The sequence below is a fragment of the Botrytis porri genome (assembly GCF_014898465.1).
Source record: "Botrytis porri strain MUCL 3234 chromosome Unknown BPOR_001, whole genome shotgun sequence".
Lineage (NCBI taxonomy): Eukaryota > Fungi > Ascomycota > Leotiomycetes > Helotiales > Sclerotiniaceae > Botrytis > Botrytis porri.
The window spans coordinates 3370267-3389993 of record NW_024066075.1 but is presented as its reverse complement, the minus strand read 5'-3'; the positions used below and the strand labels follow the sequence as shown (position 1 = coordinate 3389993).

General features: G+C 44.0%; 4 protein-coding genes across 4 annotated transcripts; all 4 read right to left on the bottom strand.

The window, feature by feature from the left end:
- Positions 1 to 426: 426 nt before the first annotated feature.
- On the bottom strand, positions 427 to 2322 carry EAF01_000917 (uncharacterized protein; the record flags this gene model as incomplete). The annotated part of the gene is made up of 1 exon (XM_038909167.1): positions 427 to 2322. One exon carries the CDS (start codon positions 2320 to 2322, stop codon positions 427 to 429), a length of 1896 nt encoding a protein of 631 aa, XP_038776073.1.
- Positions 2323 to 2952: 630 nt separating this feature from the next.
- On the bottom strand, positions 2953 to 6048 carry EAF01_000916 (uncharacterized protein; the record flags this gene model as incomplete). The annotated part of the gene is made up of 6 exons (XM_038909166.1): positions 2953 to 3016; positions 3077 to 5443; positions 5492 to 5613; positions 5685 to 5702; positions 5840 to 5864; positions 5921 to 6048. The coding sequence occupies 6 exons, from the start codon at positions 6046 to 6048 to the stop codon at positions 2953 to 2955; spliced, it is 2724 nt and encodes a 907-aa protein (XP_038776072.1).
- A 1839-nt stretch (positions 6049 to 7887) lies between these two features.
- On the bottom strand, positions 7888 to 11198 carry EAF01_000915 (uncharacterized protein; the record flags this gene model as incomplete). Its single annotated transcript, XM_038909165.1, has 6 exons — positions 7888 to 8753; positions 8804 to 8912; positions 8965 to 9106; positions 9159 to 9346; positions 9396 to 10951; positions 11021 to 11198. The coding sequence occupies 6 exons, from the start codon at positions 11196 to 11198 to the stop codon at positions 7888 to 7890; spliced, it is 3039 nt and encodes a 1012-aa protein (XP_038776071.1).
- A 1811-nt stretch (positions 11199 to 13009) lies between these two features.
- On the bottom strand, positions 13010 to 16554 carry EAF01_000914 (uncharacterized protein; the record flags this gene model as incomplete). The annotated part of the gene is made up of 2 exons (XM_038909164.1): positions 13010 to 15871; positions 15922 to 16554. 2 exons carry the CDS (start codon positions 16552 to 16554, stop codon positions 13010 to 13012), a joined length of 3495 nt encoding a protein of 1164 aa, XP_038776070.1.
- Between the last annotated feature and the right edge of the window lie 3173 nt (positions 16555 to 19727).

The window sequence follows — 19727 nt, the reverse complement described above, 5'->3', positions numbered from 1 at the left end:
GTCACAACCAGATCCCACAACCCCCTTCCACTCTAACCCCTCCTACGTGTTCATCTCCCCTTCATCCTTCCCTCCGCTGCTCAATTGCACGCACAAATTCAAAGCGGAATACAAGCACATGCACATGCACACATACATACATCCAGCATTCCCATCCCCCAACAAACAAGAGGCAAAAAAGGTAGAAAAGCCAAATTCAATAGTTTCAAAATCCAAAGTTTCAAAGAGATTCAACATTTCCCATTTCCCATTTACCATATAACTATGAAAAAAAAAAAAAAAAACGCCTTCCAAAATGCGCCCTCACTTCTATATAGTGTTTAACCATGCAATCTCTCTTTGGAGTTGCATTTGACAGTGTCTGTCTGCCCGCCTGTCCCCAAAACACAACACAGCTCAATTCAATATTCCCACACAACAACAAATTTAATCCTTCTTTCCCCCCTTAACACCTCTTCCCCTCACTGCACCCTCCAAATCTTCTCTCCCAGAAGTTCCGCTTCTATTTAATGAACTATTCCTCAATTTACCCGGCGAAAGTTCAAAGCCCCTGCCGTCATCACTTCCAGTTCCATCTAACAATTCTATAAGATCACCGGGTCCATCCGTCGATGTACCACCTCCATTTGGTGTCCCCGGATTTTTAACAGTCAATCTCCTAACCCAGCCTTCAATTGCCGCCGCTGCATTTTCTAGACCAATACCAGAGCCCACCAAATTACTAGGCGTAACCGATCCACTTGCAGGACTATATGTACCTTCAGCAATACTTGCAAGTTCATCCCTAAATCCAAAAGGTATTTCAGACTCAAGAATTGAGGAGGAAGGTAGAGAATCGATTGTAATTCCGGGTATGTGTTTCCTCGCCCATGTATTTAAAGGATCCTGTCCAGGTCCAGGAGTCGTGACACCCTTCCCCAACGTTCCTACGCCACCAGGTCCCCGAAGCCATCCTAGTCGATCCGCGGCTTCACCTACACTTTCTCGACGAGACCGGTTAGCTGAACCAATCGGGGGGAAATAGCTTCCACCAGTAGATTGAGAAGGTCGAGGTCCCAAATTACTCGGTCTTCGAGAAGTTGTGCTTGCAGGGCTACTAACTTGTTCGCCTGAAGATCCGCGTGGAAGATCATAAGAACCACGAGGGGTAGATGTGATAGAATTTGTAGCCTGACTCTTACTTCGCCGTGGGGGAAAATATCCCAGGGTTCTCCTAGGCATACGTGCAATTTCGACTGGTTTAGAATTCGGAGATGAATCAAGTAGAACCCATCGTACATGTTCCCATGGATTTTCTTCCGGTCGCTCTGTCGGTGTCTCTGATCGGGGTGGCCATACTTCTGGGGCATCCTCTAAACTCGGCGTTGGAGCAAGTAAATCAACCCCTTGGCTTAGAACCTGAGATGGGTCACAAGGGCGTCCCTTGATTGCACAGGCATCTACTGGTAGTACAACCACTTGTCGAGTTTGTATGGAATCGTTTGGCCAAAATCTATTGGCTTTTCGAAATACCATAGGTTGACAATTATACCGTAATATTACTCCCGCAAGCGTATCCTCTTTTTGCACATGGTGTATATAGACCAGCGCATCACCCTCGTCATCTTGTGTTCTAGTTGTAGTCTCATCCATGGACGTTCTCCGTTTGTAGTTTCCATTTGTATCAATTGCCCCATTTAGATCCGTGTGGTTTTCGAGAAGTCTGGTCATTCTTTGTGTCCGTAAAGCTGCATCTCTTTCCGATTGACTCCCCGACCCGATAACAGCTTCATTCTTCTTCTTTTGTTCTGCAGGTCCCCATGCACCATGAGGTAGCTCAAACAGCTTCTTCACGGAACTATCTCTCCTTCTAGCTTTGGGCCTATCCAGACTGACTGTCTTCCTAGCACTACCTTCACCCTCATCTGTTACGAGATCCCCCAAATCACCTAACACCGAACTCGCAAGTCCTTGTAATGTACTCCAAGAATTCGTCCACCCACTACCCCATGCTCCAGCATTCCCTGGTCCAACTTTCTGGTCTCCTTTCCCCACCGCAGACGTTCCTAAAGCACTTTCGGCAGATTGAGAACCATTATCGCCCACCCTCCTCGAAGGATGTCTTGAAGGGATTGGGCTTACTCCTCTGGCACTTCCACCAGGACTACTCCCCCTACTGCTTGTCGTGCTCACCAATTCTTGTTCCGTACTAATCAGTCTTCTATTTCTCGGTCGTATTGTAGAGGAGGTTGCTGCACTGGAATCGCTGAATCGTGTTTCATTGTCACTATACAATCGCGATTGCTTCGAGGTTATCGCGGCTGTTCGTGACGATTGTGACATGGTTGTTTCGCGGGCCGTCCGCACTGGACACTTGCGTTCATGAGAGCATTCGTCGTTTTTGATTAAATCTCTTTGCGATCATTTGATCACTCAATTATTACTAGGCCGCGAATTGTAGTGAAAATTACTCGTGTCAGTTGTGAAGTACACTTGGCTTCCTTGGGGATATGAGTCGCGGGGAACGGACGTTCCAGATTATAGTACTAAGTTTGGGCTACCGTGTTCGTCATCCGTCGTGGCAATTATAGTGAATTACCTAGGTATCGAAACGCAGGGCACGTGGGGAATCCGCATTTAAGACACAATACCCACCACCAAGAGTTTCCCGAGATTGGGTTGTAATTTCTTATTTTTTTTTGATTATTTGCTAGGAATGTTTCATTTTGTGTGTTACAGGTATCAAAATAATGTACTTCTGAGACATTTACTTTGATAAGTTTCATTCCCTGTCCATTAGGTGGGTTCCCAAAGGCTTTATAATACAACGGCATGAGCTACACCTACACGCTCCATGACTATTTGTTAAGTACTTGAGGAAATAGCTCATCAAGCCCTACGTCAAGCGATTCTTTGCTCATAAGTAGCAACCGACCGGTTTCCTTGTCCTTTTCCAGATCTGTCCCAAAAAAATCAAGCGAGTGGGACATCGCCATTCATACCAGTCAAATCCCCATTAATGCCGAAAAATTGAAACCTAAATATCACCATGTCAGTACACTAACCGAACTTGCACGGTTTAGCATAGTAAACTTACCAATCTTCCACATTTAAAGTTGTAGGAACAGCTTGTGCAGAACTATTACTCCAGGTATCACTGGGGCTTTGGCCTTGAGGTTCATGCATTGGTTGCTCAAAGCCTTGCTGCCACATACCTTGGCCCATGTTATAATTAGGAGGAACTCCAGTTGGAAGCATTCCACCACCTTGAATTGGACTACCACTCATTCCAGGTTGTCCTCGTTGCATGCGTTGAGGCAATTGATTTGATTGATTTGGATTTGGGATTGGGGGCTGAGGTGCACCTAAGTGAGGCATGAGATTTGGATCAAGGTTGGGATGGCTTGGTGGGGATAATTGAATATTGTTCAAACTAGGACCACCTTCAGGGAACAACTGATCTAGTTGAAAGTTCTCCCAGAGAGATTGTGATATGTTTGGGGAGTTTCTAGTAACAAGATAGAGATCCGGGGGCGTAGCTGGGACGGAGTATGAGGGGTTGAAAGGTGTAGGTGGACGTGTGTGAGGACGAGAATTAGAACCTCCCATGAACGTATCTCGATTCTGTCGCTGATTTGGAGATGTAATAGGTGGTGGTGCAGGCATCGATGATGAATTATAACCTTGACTTGGTGTTTGTGGTCTGGATCTCTCATACGATTCTTGTGGCGCAGGTCCACTGCCCACAGCGAAATCCAGTGACATATCATCATATTTTCTCTTCTGGGATTCGTTCTTAGCCTGATTAAGGCCCTCGCTGATGCTTTGTACCATACGTTTGTGTCGTTTTCCAGCAGCTTTCTGAAGACGTTCCTCGAGTACCTTATTACCCAAGATCGACTCAAATAGCGTATAGACCATCTTGGCCACGAGCCAAACTCTTGATACATCCTTCAAGCCATTCATACAAACTCGCATCCGCTCTTGGGTAGCTGCAACGATGGATGGTACTGAGGATCGCATCTGATGAACATGCATAATCAATGCAGAGAATAAACTATACACGATAAACGCTGGACAGTATCGTAGCTCATCATGCGCCGATAAGTTCTCGATGATGGACGTAATCATTCCTGCAGCTTGAAATGCGATAGTTCGAGATGGATATACATTTTCCTCATAATTACCTCTCTGTGTAGTAGCGGGTGGCATATGCGCTCTATGTAACAAGCAGAGTGTTGTGTAGTAATTGGAATGTAATAAGGCTGCCCAAAATTGATGTCGAGGCATTTCCCAATATACCTCCTTAGGACAATGAGATAGCCAATCTGCCAATGCCATATCGCTGTGCGTGAGGTCGATCGCATTTTGCCGTCGAGCCTTTGAAGCTACACTATATTGCTGCGAGAGAACCAATCCCATAATCTCGCAAAGCTTAACATATTGAAGGAAAAATTGGACGTGAACAGGATCTTGGATGTATTCGGCGGGATGATCGGTCTCATCTTCGACGAAATCATCCTCACTAACCATCTCCACATCGGAGTCATCGGTATTTATATGCACAGGGCGGCCAAGAGCAACGGCAACGGATCGATCACGGGTAAATAGCGTCCACCAGATTCGCTTCCAGAGCCTCTTGTCGGCTTTGCTAAGCGCAGAACCTTCAACACTCCTATGCATACCTGAACCTTGTGCTACAATTGTCGCAACCCTGCTCCAATAAAATACGTTCTTCGTTACATCTTCTGGTCCCTCCCAATACCATCCCATCAAGACCAAAGCTTGTACAATCGTAACTCTATCGTCTTCATAGTTTGCGTCGTAGAGTGCTTTCGCACGCTTGTAAAATGTCAAGGCAGCGGGAGTCGTCGATCCATTAGCATCCATTAATTGGGGATTTGTACAGACCCTGGATCCAGCCAGGAGGATAGCCTGCAGTAACAAAAGCGAAGGAGGATTTTTCGCATCGCGATAGTGCCTCATAAATCTATTCCGATTGATGACAGGCACAATCGGAGCCACCCATTTGAAATATGCATCCACCAGTTCATCACAAAGAGACCTAGGAGGGAGTAAAAATGCTCCCCGTTGATGTAGGATATCAATTTCCACGTTATCCAATTCCGTCAGCCTCGCCCTAGATCCTCTGATGTTCTCTGGTAAAGGATAATGTACAACATCTGCGTTGCCATGTCGGTCGTGTACGAGTAGCGTCAAATTCGACGATTCTCCTAGGTATGCTACTCTTCCAGCCTCCTTTATGGGCGCTCTGGTGAATTTAGGCTTCATGAATTGAGCGTAGGTATTTTCATCATTATCTCGCTGACGAACCTGCGCTTCCGTGAGAGAAGTCGCAGGTGTTCCATCTTGCGTGTTATAGCCGATCGAGGTCCTGGTAGTTTGGGTACTTGGGGAATCATGGTTCTGAGGGGATCGTTCGTCAATCGTTTCTCCTCGGTCGCTACCCTCGTCAGCTGCAAGCCCTTCAGAGACCCGAGGTAATTTATACCTATCAGAATCTTTGCTTTTATTATTCGTCTTCTTTCGTTTCGGCGTTGGGATCTTGCATTCTATGGAGAAGGCGACGCAATTTGTGCAAGGCACCCCTAGACTCGCAGCATCACATCGTACCTATCGACCCATTAATATATACTCGAAGCTGCACGACCATGCGACGGCGCCATGATTCTGCGTAACATTACCTTTCGAGCATGGCATGTCTACGAATTGTTGTTAGCAAATGTTTGTTGATCTTCCAAATTCCTCCACAATCACAATCACAATCACCATCACCATCTGGGTCCTCGGACCGAGGCATCAAATTGGATGGATAAGAAATGGAACGATGTTTACATACTTGGCAAGCTCGTGAAGCTCGTTGTCTTCATCCCCAAACTGTCAGCGCATTCGTGGTATCGGAGAATACATTCCATCATACCTTCTAAATGAAGCATGTCCCGGAAGCTGCGAGTTAGGTGCAGCATTTGAACCAGCAGGAGCTTGACTACTCATTTGGGGCGCTGGAGCAGAATATTGGATCGAGGAACCTGAACCCTCTGCGGACATTTCGTTTGAGGCCATAGTAGCCGGGACTTTCTAATCCTCTCTGATCATGCGAAGTAATAATTGCATATTAATTTCCCTAATGGTATTGTCGCCGGGTTGAATGGAATAACTGGGGGGGAAAGAGTGCGTGGTAGTGTAGTGTCGGGGGAAAGTTGGATGATTGTGAAATTGGGATTGAATTGAATTGAATTGAATTGAATTGATAAAATCTGGGCTTCTCGGTACGGAGGCTATTTTTACAATTTTTCGGGACTTGAGTGGTCGAGAGAGGGTCGAGAGAGGGTCGAGAGAGGGTCGAGAGAGCCAAGAGAGGGTACTGCAAAATGTAAAAGTGCCTACAAGAAGAAGGTCATGGTTGGTCATGTGGGGTTAAATTGCCCAGTGGAATCGATTTTAAGGTACGAACCATGATCTGCGCCAAAAGTTATGGATCTGCCTATCCTGTCCTATCCGTTTTCCGTTTTCCGTCTTCCGTTTGCGCTAAAGTATTACAACAATGAATTCTTGAATCAATTTCACATTACAACGTAGGTAGGTAGAAAGATAAGATACCTATACAATCCTTTCTTCACATCTGGTCTTTGTTAATGTCAGCGTGATAGTTATGTGATTCTGATATATATATATATAATCATCAAATATTCATAAGATGATCATCCTTTTATATGTTGCACATGTCATACATACATCCAAAGCACAGCCAGCCACCACACTCTTCTCAAGGCTGGTTGGATACAAGACTGAGACTGATTACCTAGTCTACTACCCGTACTAGGTCTTCCAAATAAGGTTCCTCGGGCTCGATGTGGAAAAAGGAAAACAAGCGACACTTTCTTTGCTCCACTCATTCTACGCACATCATCGTTGATAGTTGATAGTAGATAGTAGATAGTAGATAAAACGCTCGACCTCGAAGCCCTATGGAATATTCTATACCCGTACAAGATGATGAAATTATAAGTTTACTTATTATTAAGACTGTATCAGCCGCGTAAGGAAATCTCTCCCAATAACGTCTAGAAACTTCATTATATCAAAATCGAGTATCGAATACCAACTTCAATTAGCAACGCTTCCATCTTTTTGCTGCTATTATTACTAGATACTATTATATACTACTGAATATTCGATATCAATCTGAATCAATCCAATGTGATATTTTATGCAATCCAATTCGATTTTCAGTTCCAATTCCCAGGATCAACACTACCCCCAAGAATCCATCCAACATCAACATCCATCCTCCCCCACAAACCCCAAATCATTACCCCTCTGACCAATTAGTTTCGCTTCCCCTATTGGACTAGTAATATCTCTCCATCATACTTCCCGCTTCACACACCATCCCACCCACCACCCACTAAACCCCAAACCCGCCCGATACATCCATCAGCAACCCACCCACCCTAACCACCTCCCTAGTCCCCACGAATACTTCCCGGAACCCATCCTCCATCCACCACCTCACCCCATCACCCCATCACCCCGCAATTCGCAATTTACATGTGGCATGGCATATGCACCCCAGATAGTACCCGTGCTATTGTTTAACCCTAGTATTCACCAATACAATACGATATATATAGGTAAAGTTGACCTTGTTAGTCTCCGGCCAATGGCAGGATCACCAGCGAGAGAGGAGCCTCGGTACGCCCTTAAGGCTTGAATAACTTCATGTGATATTGGGTGTTTATTCACCATTATTTATCCACGTCACTTTCATCTACATGCTCTCATGATTCTCATCCAAATACGTTATGATTCTTATGATCATTATCATTATAATATACATACATACATACATACATTTTACCTCTTCATCCATATCTTTGCCCACTTCTAAGTACTTTTGTCTTTCTCATTTCCATTTCCATTTCCATTCCCATTCACGCCGATCCTACTCGTCTCATTTTCACTCCTCTTCTTCTCCTCCTTCGCATCCCTAACCACCCCCCCAAGCTCCCGCTCCTTCTCCATCTGACTAGAATGATCCTCCACCTCTACCCCCGCAATAAACAGCTCACTAACCCCCTCTAAACTAGCCACGAAAAGACAAAGCAAGCTTGCAATAATAAAATGGCTAATCGTCGAGCCGATCTCCAACCATGACCCTTCATCCTTCACCACCCAGAAGAAATGCAAGGTCAAGAAATCGCTAATAGCAATTACCACCATAAACAAGGCTGAGGGCGCGACGCCTAGTCTTTTGTTTAGGATACCCAGATTCGCAGAGATCAATGCAAATGGAATCATAAGCTTCACAATCAACAAAGCTCCTTGGGAGAAAGGATCAAAGACTGGGATTAGACGATTCACACTTTCCAGACTGAAAGATGAGACAGATGCCATATTTCCCGTGCTGAAAAATGCCGACTGTAGAAGTATGAGGAAGAACAGAGATATCCGTGCGTCAGTCAATGTGAGAGAGCGGAATGGAGAAGAGGATAATGAAGTAGGGACCTCGGGAATTGGAGCACCATTTGCCTTGACTTTTGTTGTTTTACTTGAAGTGTATTTGTAGATGCCGTGTTCCAATAGAACCCAGGTGATCAGAGTGGCTGAAAATGCCAAGTAGAACAATCCTTCGTAAGAGATGGTGAGAATTACGAAGAGTGGTGCAAATGTGAGAAATACAATCATCAATCGGTGTAGATAATGATTGTTGGGCTGTAGACGGTGCAGAAAGGGCATTATAATAGACGCCACTTTATTTATGTTAGCTTGCCTCACATCATCCAGGTGTTCGTCAACTTACCAATCAAGCACCAACCAACTATTTGGTTGCCTCGAGGAAGTCCCGTTCTTGCCTGTAAGGACATTGCAGTAGATCTCGTAACAAGCATCGATAGGACAATCAACCCAATCTATATGAGAGGTCAGAATTTATGATTTCTGGTGATGGATGGGGTTTCTCACCTGTGCTCCAATAAGTGTGCGGGATAGAAGATTATCGGCTGGCGCAATAGAATCTCCCGTCATCTTGGATTTTGCGAGTAGCTTCTTTTCAAAAGCAAGATACAAAACACCTACGACTACCATCAACGCACCACCATACAAACTATGCACAAGATTAGCTAGAAACCTGTTTACTTCAAAGAATGACAACCTACATAAGATCTATATCTTCAACTTTCATTGCAGGAAGTAATGTGAAAGTGCTCATTCCCAGACAGGAAACAGCCCATGTTAATGTTAATGCTTTGTTTTCTTTCAAAAATCCCAAGCCGTAGAATGCCGGCCAGAAGGTTGCGCTGACGAACAAGGCAGAGAAAATCTCTCTGTGGGTATAACCCCATGCCTGTAGATGTTATTGAATGATCAACTGTAGAATGTATATCTTAACTTACGAGCGATTCTATAACGCCTAGGAAAATAATAGTTTTGATGAATGTCCCAATATAAGCAATTGGTGACTTGACATGACCAAATAGTGCTCTTCCGCCCTCGACGAGAGCATTTCGGCGGGCATATACTTCTTCCCAGAATGCCACCGGGAAAATAGCATAGGCGTAATATGTTACAGGTGACTCAGAAACAATAAAAGAAGCGAAAAGTGCAACAAGAATTGAAGAGAAGAAAAGACTGGCCGCTAAAGTTCTAGAAGTCTCAGCTTTACCATGAAGAACATGAAGATCCATGACAGTGGTGAGGGCAAACGTGATCCACCCCAAATAACCCATCGTGATGAGGGCCCTCAGAAAGAGCCAATCGTATGTTTGAAGATATCGAAGACCAGCCAAACCAAGTCTAACGAGCTCTGCAGTCTCACGAATTGCTTCTTCATATTGTCCTCGATCAATCAGATTTCTAATATCAGCTAATCGATGCTCGGCAGTATGGTTTTGGTCTCCGAGACCCTCAAATGGTCGATACCTCAACTCAGTGGCTTTCTTGTGCTCTTCTTTGATTCGATACATGTCAAGAATACCTCTAGCATTAGCTAGGAAAGCTTCAGATTTTTCAGGAATATCCGCAGCAAGATATGATAGAGGCAATTCTCCAACAGAATTCACTGGGAAGTTAACACCAGCCAAATATGCCATGAGAGCTGCAACATCTGCTTGTGAAACATCATGTCGATGAATGTGGTCCATACCCCAATCTGAGGATAGCTCGTCATGCCCTGGTGCAATTCCATGGGCCTGCACAATCGGCTTCGCGACTCCAGATCCCCATGCAATCAGGGGAGTGCGTGTGTTGTCTGGGTGCCCATCGCCATGACTTCCATAATCACTCATTCCATGATCAGCCGTGAAGACGAAAGCGGTCTTATCATCTTTATAGAAATTTTCAATAACTTTCGTTACTTCTTTAATACCTTCATCCACAACTTTGATGTTATATAGATATTCTTTCGAGTATGGGCGGAAACCATGACCTGTAGTATCCAAGCCAAGGAGATGTAGAAAGAACACATTTTTGTCTTTTCTTAATGCGGCGTTTAAAGTAGCATTTGTAGCAGCTTCTGCAAAAAGAGCCTTGACTCTATCGAATACCCAGATATCCAAATGTATAGCTGCCTTTGAAAAGTCCTCCTCCTCGGCAGAATATGTATATGCATCCACACGACCTGGCACAGCGCCCAATTGAAACATTGGCAAGATATCTGGACTTCCCCATGACCAAGTATGTCTACTTCTATTGAAAACGCTGTCGAAGTTCACCGGGTTGAGTTTCCATCCAGTAGCAACTGCCGATACATCTTCGTACATGCCCGCGATGAGCGCAACATGTCCTGGGCGGGATTCCGTAGGAACTCGAGTATGAGAGACACCGAAGGTACCATGTCCAAGGACCCGCGAGCGAAGGAATGGCGCAAGAGGCCGTGGAACAAGATCTTCTTCTAATTTTGGGTATGGTTCTGGAAATGATTGGAAAGCTTTGTCTGCTCGGAGACCATCACCTGCAAATTCAACGTATCAGCCAATTGTATCCATACACAGTTACCAAAGAAGAAAACATGGTAACATACCTACAAAAAGCACCAAACGCTTTGCTGGAGCTTCCACTCCATCTGGCCTCTCGACCCCGAATTCGCGCATCCCAGATACGATGGGACTCACAAAATAAATATCAAAGATTGAATAAATGTACACCAGATGGAAAGCCATCGCAATGGCCAAAAAGCCGAAACGATTAACTCTCGCCATATTGCTGGTATATTCGTCTGCCCTGTAAATAGATTGTTCTACACGCGTTCGCGTTCAATCGAACAAACGGCTCTGACTTTTTAAGGAACAGATTGTCAAAACACCTTGATGGATTTAAGCCAAAACCATTTGCAGAAAAATAAAGGAATGGCCCGCCCTCAAAATGGACGAAATATATGTACTGTGAAATACAAATTGGATGAGAAGCTCTTCCCCTTAAAACTTGACAATGGAAAGATTTCAGGGACTTCAAAGATTGCTCGACAAATTATCCGATAGGACACGACATCATCGATAACTGATAACTGATGAGGGACGTTCGAGACTATCTATATATAGGTTTCTTCAACCATTCAAACGACATTGCAAATATTGCAATCCAGCTTTCATGTAAATAAAAATAAAATGTGTTACAGAGGATATAAAAAGGTATCAACTTACATGAAATGAACTGCTTGTGGCCAGTGAGTGGTGGGCAAATATATTCAGAGATTCACTGGGAGCGAGTTCATTGTTTTTACAACACTGTCTCTATATAATCGAATTAAGAGGCGAGAATAAAGTCCTCTTTTAAAGGATCTTGTTGAATTGTAAATTCATTTTAAATCAAATAATAAAATCTGAAAATCTGAAAAGAACAAACGAAAATTTGAGCTTTTTGGATATAAAAAATCAGAACCATATGTATCTATTACGACATTGAAAAGAGATTCGAATATCAAAGTTCTTCTGAATAGTTCTCAACTTTCGCCTCTTATTTCGGTTATGTAGAGGCTGTCTCTTCAATAGAATTGAACGGCAATGTGGAAATTAGGAGCACATTGGAAGCGATATATTCACCGTACTGAGAGTTCCAGCGTTCAAGTATTTACATAAGGATTCACACAAGTAAATGCATCCAAAAATATGTAAGAAGTTTCCCTTCCGGAGTCTATATTCAATTATTCCCTCCGTGCCTCACACCTGCATTCACACTTTACTCTCATCCTGCCTTCCACAATTCTCATCCTCCATTCCATTTCCAAACCAAAGGGTATATAAGCAACAGCACAGCAAAGTGGTAACACATCGTTTCACCTTCTCCTTTCCACCCCTAAAGCAAAGGCCAGAATAATCTTCGGCATTCCAATCTCCCCTTTGCAACCAACCTCACTTCCATCAACCAAATATATATCTCATCCCATTCTCCTTTCCCTTCCCACTCAACATCAGCCCTCCGATCGCCACTTTCCCTCCTCTTACTTTTCAGCCCCCTTCTCGCCATCAGACGAAGATACAATATAAAACATTACAAAGTAGCCAAGTTTTTTTATTACTGCCCGGCCACTGCAGTATCATGCCCCATCCTCCCTCCCGCTCCTTTTAATATACCTCCTCAGCCTACATCTCTCCCCTTTGAATAACATGACACCAGCGCATCGCAAAAATTTAGGTATGTACGTGCGTAATTACAGTTTGCAGCTGGAAAAGAAGAGAACGCCAACTTCTCTATGTACATCGCTTATGAGTATAGTTATTTGCGAATGAATTTTGTATATGAACATCATTCGCTATAAACGAAAGAATTGAATTCTAGAAAGGTGTGAAACTAGGGAAATCAGACGTGCGGTAACGCTCAAAGTTCTATACTTTGTTGAAAACGCCGAAAAGTCTAGTGTGTAAAAGAAACAAAAATGGGTTGACAGGTTGCGGAAGCCCATGATTTCAACCGATTATAAAAGTGATAGGAGTCTGATAAAGATGGTGGGCGTTGAATCGTGAATCGTTGATATAATGATGCTGTGTATAATCTCGCGAAACAGCATCGTCATTCAAGGTGTCTTACCTCGCTTGCGAGTATTCTCATTGCTTTCGGGATCGAACATGGTCGTTACGCCCGCGAGTGTCCAATTTGAGGTTGAAGAATGAATAGCGACGAGCCATGCAGCTACCAAGTTGACCAGATAGTGAAGCATGTAGGCATAAGTCACTCCATACACTGCAGCATAGATCGCGATGCCGAAGAGCAGAACACTGGTAACGTGGCGAACACGCGATGTGACACGAGGGACCATCTTTCCACTCGTTAAAGTTTCCACCAAAAGGATGAAGGGCATGATAGAGAGGACGTTGTGATGAGAAGAGAAGGGCGTTAACCAATGCACAGCCAAGTTATGAATCCACACAACGAGTATTGGGAGGTTGATTGGTAAGATCCATAGCATAAGGACGAGTATCGAGTGGACGTAATTGTAAAAGTTGTAATTCGTGTTAGACCTTGCTTCCCGGGCAAATCGTAGGGCTCTTGTACAAGTGGCTATTTGTACCAGGCATGCCACGAGATATGCAAACTGGTATGGAATGACTGTAGACACCAAGAATAGCAATACGCCTGTCGTAAATACTCGTCGACGGGGAGAAGACGGTGCGAATGCTGGAGATGATGCCCTTTTTCTATCTTCGTTTCGCAACCACGCCGGCTTAACACTTATCCAGCCATAGAGTACGCTCAAAATGTGAGTAATGGCTAATGTGGCATAATTGATCATGACACATACACCAATGCAAACCAGCCCAATCAGAGGAACCATAAACCAGAAGAAAGGATCCTGTGAGCCCACAAGTAGATCGTTTTTAGTATAGTCAATGACAGTTTCCGATGCATTCCTTCCCCATCCCAAAAAGCCCGTGGGAGCTCCCTGGGGTGGTGCCGTACTTGCCTGGGAGAATGACACTGATAGACATGTAAGAGCTAGCAACACTAAAGGTAAGGACTGTCGTAAACACAAGTCCAGACTTTCGCTGAAAGAAATGAAAATTCCTGTCTCGTCATACATTCGAAATTGCTTTCTCAACACAAGGGCAACAACCAGTAAGGGGAATGCAGCAAAAACCGTTCGATAGCGCATATACAACTTCCCTAAACTGCCTGGAATATCGACACTCAGAGAGATCTTGATACTCGAGTTGCACGTGGGATCAGTCCAGAATTGAAGACTCAACCCATCTTGAATGGCTTTGTATTTAAGTGCAGGTGGCATGAATGGAGAAACTCCGTGGATATTGATGGTTGCTTGCTTCACATTTACAAAATATTTGGATTCGTAGGGTTCCGAAATATATTGACGTAAAAGCGGGGTGAAAAGTTCCGACTCCTCCCCGCATACCTGATTGCCCATTTCCAAGTTGTAGGCCAATAAACTGGAGTGCACGGCGGGTATCTTAACCTCCGCAACCATTGGTCTGTTTGGTGGTAGCCTCATTTTCATACCGAAAGCCAAGAGACGACGAAGACTCAATGATCTGATTCGATGTGACTGAACATTATCACTAAACTCGGCAATCACCCACCCAGGAGTTGACTCGACTGCTTTATCGACAATAGCAACAAATTGGTGGTCAACGATATCCTCCAAATCGTATTGCAAATAAGAAAATGGTTTTATTTCTTCCTCCTCATCCAGATAGAAAGGCTTCTTTGATGTTCTGGTGGATGCTGGTAAAGGAATAACGTCACTTGCAGCATTTTTACAAGCTAATCTCGTAGATCCAGAGCTATCCCCAGACAGATCCATATTCATAGAGAATAGTGTCGCTGATTGGCCTGGATGCAGAGGGAAAACACTGCAGAAAAGAACCTCCAACTTCCCATTGTCCCCGGGTTTGTCAAGCTTCTGGTCGGTGAGAAGTGTGAATCGCTTTCCACCTGGTGTCCCCTGGGGAGGAATCGGGAGCAAATGTGCCTTTAGTTTTCTCGACTCCCCAAATTTTCGTAGGGTTAATCTTTCCCCTTGGGGGATTATTGCGTGCGAATCGTCTTCCAAAGTAAGCAATGTCGTGGGTTCCTTGTGGGAAAGAGTCTTTTCTGCGAGACTTTCCATTCCTGTCAAGTACCATTTCTTGAAGATTCTCATTCTATCTGCTCGAGGTTTCGTTTGTGCAGGCCGATTTACATCAACAACTTCGTATAAAGATCTAACGACAACTTTTCTAAACTGATCGCACCATAGAATAGCTTGATGGTCCATACCGGTCCATACGTTTGGCACAGATGAAGTGAAAACGGTGAATCCATGTGTATCTGGCACCAGAGATTCCAGACTGGCATAATCCGACGGAACCACGGTATCGAGTCCACCTCCAGCTATAGATAACAAAGTAACGTGCCATAGAGGATTGTTGTTTGCCCATTTCTGTGAATAGGCTTGACGCCAGTAGTCGTTGATCTGCTTGTAAGTTTTGACAATTTCCGCATCAAAGGAAACAGGAGGGCGAGCGTGTGGAGCTGACATTGTAATAATCGTATTAATCGAATTCGACTGATAGTTCGGCATGATTAACATTGTACGAGCTACAATTCCACCCATCGAATGCCCCAATATGATAACGGAAGTTGGATCAGGTAGCTCCGGGTCTCGTTGCGATCTTCGAGGATCATGATACAAAGATAATATATACGCAATCGCTTCATTCAAATATTCTGCCTGGTCCAGCATTGTCTGCCCATGGAAGGCTGTTATATCCTCGTTGAAGTCGACAGTAAAAAAGTCCAGGTTCCGTGCTCCGGCGCTGATCGCTGCAGAATCGTGCTGTAAAACATCGTGAAAGTATGTTGCTGCCTCTGCCGCAATTGGTCGAACTTGCTTATAACTTCCAGCATTTCCAGGTATGAACAGGACGGGAACACCTCTAACCTAGACATAATTCGTAAGTATAGCACTCTAGTTTGCACGCAATCCCGTACCTTGGTATCCTCATCCACCATTCCTTCCCTATATAGATAGACCGAATATTTGCTTGCGAAACGGGTATGTTCGGTGTCGAAATCCGATAACTTCGCAAAAGAAGGCCTCATATATGACATTCGACATCCTTTGTTATCCAATTGCCGCGTAGTAAATGAATGTATAATCGACGCCAAAGTAAGTAAGGCTATAACTGTTGTAGCGAAGGTCAATGGCGTGAAAGACCAAGGACTTCGTAACCTCGACCGTCGTGAAGTTTGTCTCGAGTCGGCCATCTTATCTACCTCAATAGCCCCTTTCGAGGAAACACTAATTACAGCCGTTGCGTTAGGTTGACCCTTATCTATATGTCCATTGCGCGATTCAGTTGGTTTCCAATTTGTATTGCTGGGGCGTCGACTCCTAGCAGCCAAAGGTCTCTTGTCGCAACTTTTCCGACGATCTAATTCGGATTGAGTGTGTTGAGGAGTGGTTTGTCGTGAAGTTGATTGGAAATTCTGGGAATCCCTATTCGATATCGATACTTCGCTTCTAGAGCGACCTGTGAACCCCGGTCCTTCAATTATTTCGGCATTAGCTGTTGAATCGTCGCCTTCTTCCTCTGCGGCCGACCCAGATGATCTCCTCAGCATCTAAGCAGACTTGCGACACGAATCTCCAAATTTTGAATAGGAGACTGACGTGGGAAATCGCTTTCGGTGGGAAGGTTGTGAGGAGATTGTGAAAGTAATTTGGCGGATAGGCTTGGAGAGGCTGGAGACAAGAGAATTGGCGATTTCTCGAATGACAGAAAAACAACAGGCGAAAGAGCTAAGGAAGGCCTTGAAGGAACGGACTGATTAGAACGGACTGATTAGAACGGACTGATTAGAACGGACTGATTAGGGATAGGCGGATTGATATGCTTAGATTACCTACGGAGTAGTACAACAGTATCAGTCTACGATATCAGTCTATCAGATACTTTTTTTTATTATGTATTCTCCGCTAGTTATTAAGCCTATTAATATTAATAGAGTAAGGCGTATTCTATTTTATTTTCTTTGGCTTCTTTTATAATATCCCATCGAGCCCATTTCACTTATTTTAACCCTGCTACCTACAGTAGGGATGAGCTTATGAGTGGATGACTTCTAGGTGTACCTTGATGATTTTCTTTACCATTTTTTATTCACATTGGTAGAAAGGACGCTTGAGTAGCTCGAGAGGGGGGAGATCTCGTCGATTGAATTCACTATCATCGCGGGAACCTACTATAATAGTGTGCAGAACGTCTACCAACCTCCAAGAGCATCTCTCTTTCTACTTGTCTACTGGCCTAAGAAACTAGAATCTTGATATACCTGGGTACAGTATCTATACATACGTTCTACTTAGCGAGTAGCATAAACATCCCCAACTTCTATATTGTTTCAATCATTGCTCATGTCAAATTTCACTCAATTACCCAGGCACCAGCATATTCGCTGTCATTGCGAAAGGTAGTTATGTTTCAAGCCAAGTTGATCGCTCAGATACCAGGGAAAAAAGACCGGCCGAACGTTTAAACAAGCCACTTTTTAGTACATACACAGTAACACAATAAGATATCGAGGGGATCTTGTACACCATGATTGGTGAATAGGGGTCGATCTACATTTTGCATTCTTGTCATCGTCGCATGACGATGTTCTAAAGCTTCTTGGCACGTTTAGGTCTTGGTTTTTACATCGATATTCTTTATTCTTTTCATAAGACGATGCTAATATTCAATTCGTTTCTCGTTACCGATGTTTGAGACTGAGCGAAAGACGCGGTTGTACGGATTGGAAGATACGAGACAGGGTAATATTCGTGCGTCCTATTGCAGTATCGCGACATGACAATATAAGTTGATCGAAGTTTCATTGGCGTGGTAGAGAAGTAAATAAACATGCTGCATATGGTGGTGGTACATGCACTATCATGCAGTAGCTTTTTTATCAGTACCTCATACCATGGAATGGACCTTTCCGACCTGGTAGTGGCGCTTCAACGGGAGCACCGGTCGTCTTCCATCTAAACCTATGGGAGATGTGAACCGACCTTTTGAAATTCTTGTGCTTCGTACAGTACCAAATCATTGTCTGTGGCAGCTTGACATCAAATCAGATTCCGAACGCATCCTCAACAGCATTTCCAATATTGAAACATGATTTACTTCTGTCCGGTACTATCCATGCTCAAGCATGTTCCGTGGATCTTCTGAACTTTACTGCTTGAATTGGAGCCTTGGATAGAGAAATGTCCTCACTTCCTGTGGCAAGGGCTACATGCTCCAAATCCTGAACCAGCGGTTGGAACTTTGAAGCCACCCGGTATAAATAGATAGATACCTAAGGGAGGAGGTCGGTCGGAGACTGCGGAGGAGACTTGGGTGTCCGTCCAGTGGATATAAAATTGCTTCATTTCTAATTGTAACCCCAAGCTCGTAGATATTACGATCCGGCCAATCAAGATCAAGTGAGATGAGTTGAAGCGAAAAGGAGAGATTTATTATTAAGAAAGAAGAAAGCAGACGGGATCGCAAATCCTGGTGGTGATACATGATACATAATACATCCAGCTCTACTGAAATGAAATAACATACTTCGAGCATACCAACCCGCACCGCGTTCTCTTCAAAAGCAGCTCTCCAGCAGATCCACATAAAGCTCAAAATAGTTAATTCATATCCACTCTCCTTACAAATTTGGAATTAAACCCCTCAGTCCAGATGCCGCCTTTATGCGCACTGTGTAAGCCTGTAAGGGCATCATTAAAGGTTCAACACCGGTAGATGCTTGATTTTCACGTCTGCAGATACTAGGTGACGCTTTGATTAGGCCTACTCACCAATAGTCGACGTCGTCGCAGCATTAAACACAATTCAACCTCAACAAAGCGCAACTCGGTTGTCCAGTCAGTGCTACAATGCATCTGAAATAAAATCAGTACTAGGTAGGTAGCACAGTACCTGGAACTAATTCCGTCCTACCAATAACAAACCATTCACCCGTGAACGACGCCTCGCGCCTCATATAGATTCAATTTGTCTCTAATTCTGTGAATATATTGGATTACCGTGCTTGCACACCAGTCAAGTACATACGCAGTCTACATATCGTCACTGTACCATTGACATCCCGTTAAACCAAGAAAATGTTCGTTATCTACGTTGCCAAGTTGATAGAGAGCTCGATCGGGAATTAGTTCTGAACAAGGCTTGCACGGCTGGAACGAAAAATACTAGACCAAAGATATAGGTAAGTTATGCGTAGTACGTACGCAAAACCTGCTCTTGCGCCATTGTGAAGTTATCGTGCTGCAGCTAGCTTTACAGCCATCACATCATATCACACATTGCATCATATGGAGATATCGATCACCTCCACAAAGATGGAGAAATTTCTTCCAAAATCAAATGCAACTTTTGGATGCCAAATTTCTGTATGTAAGGACTTTTAGACATGCTGTCACGCTATGTTCCACAAACTTTGATACCCACCTACCTACCTACGCGTCGAAAAGCACAACATGCAATACATTCATCCACGATAGCATTTCGCGATATTCGTATGTGCATCAACAAACCAACACGAAAAAATCCACCTACCACTTTTAACCACTGGTCTAAAAGAGCCGCGTAAGAAGCGGTGCGACCTATACACGGAACAAAGCTTTAACCTTGGAGTTTAGGAGCTTCTGGTGTAGGAAGATGCGCGTCCTTGCAGTACCCTAAACGTCTTGGCAGTGTTGAGAGTTTGTTCTAGTAAACGAGCCAGCCTGTTAGATATAAAATAGATGA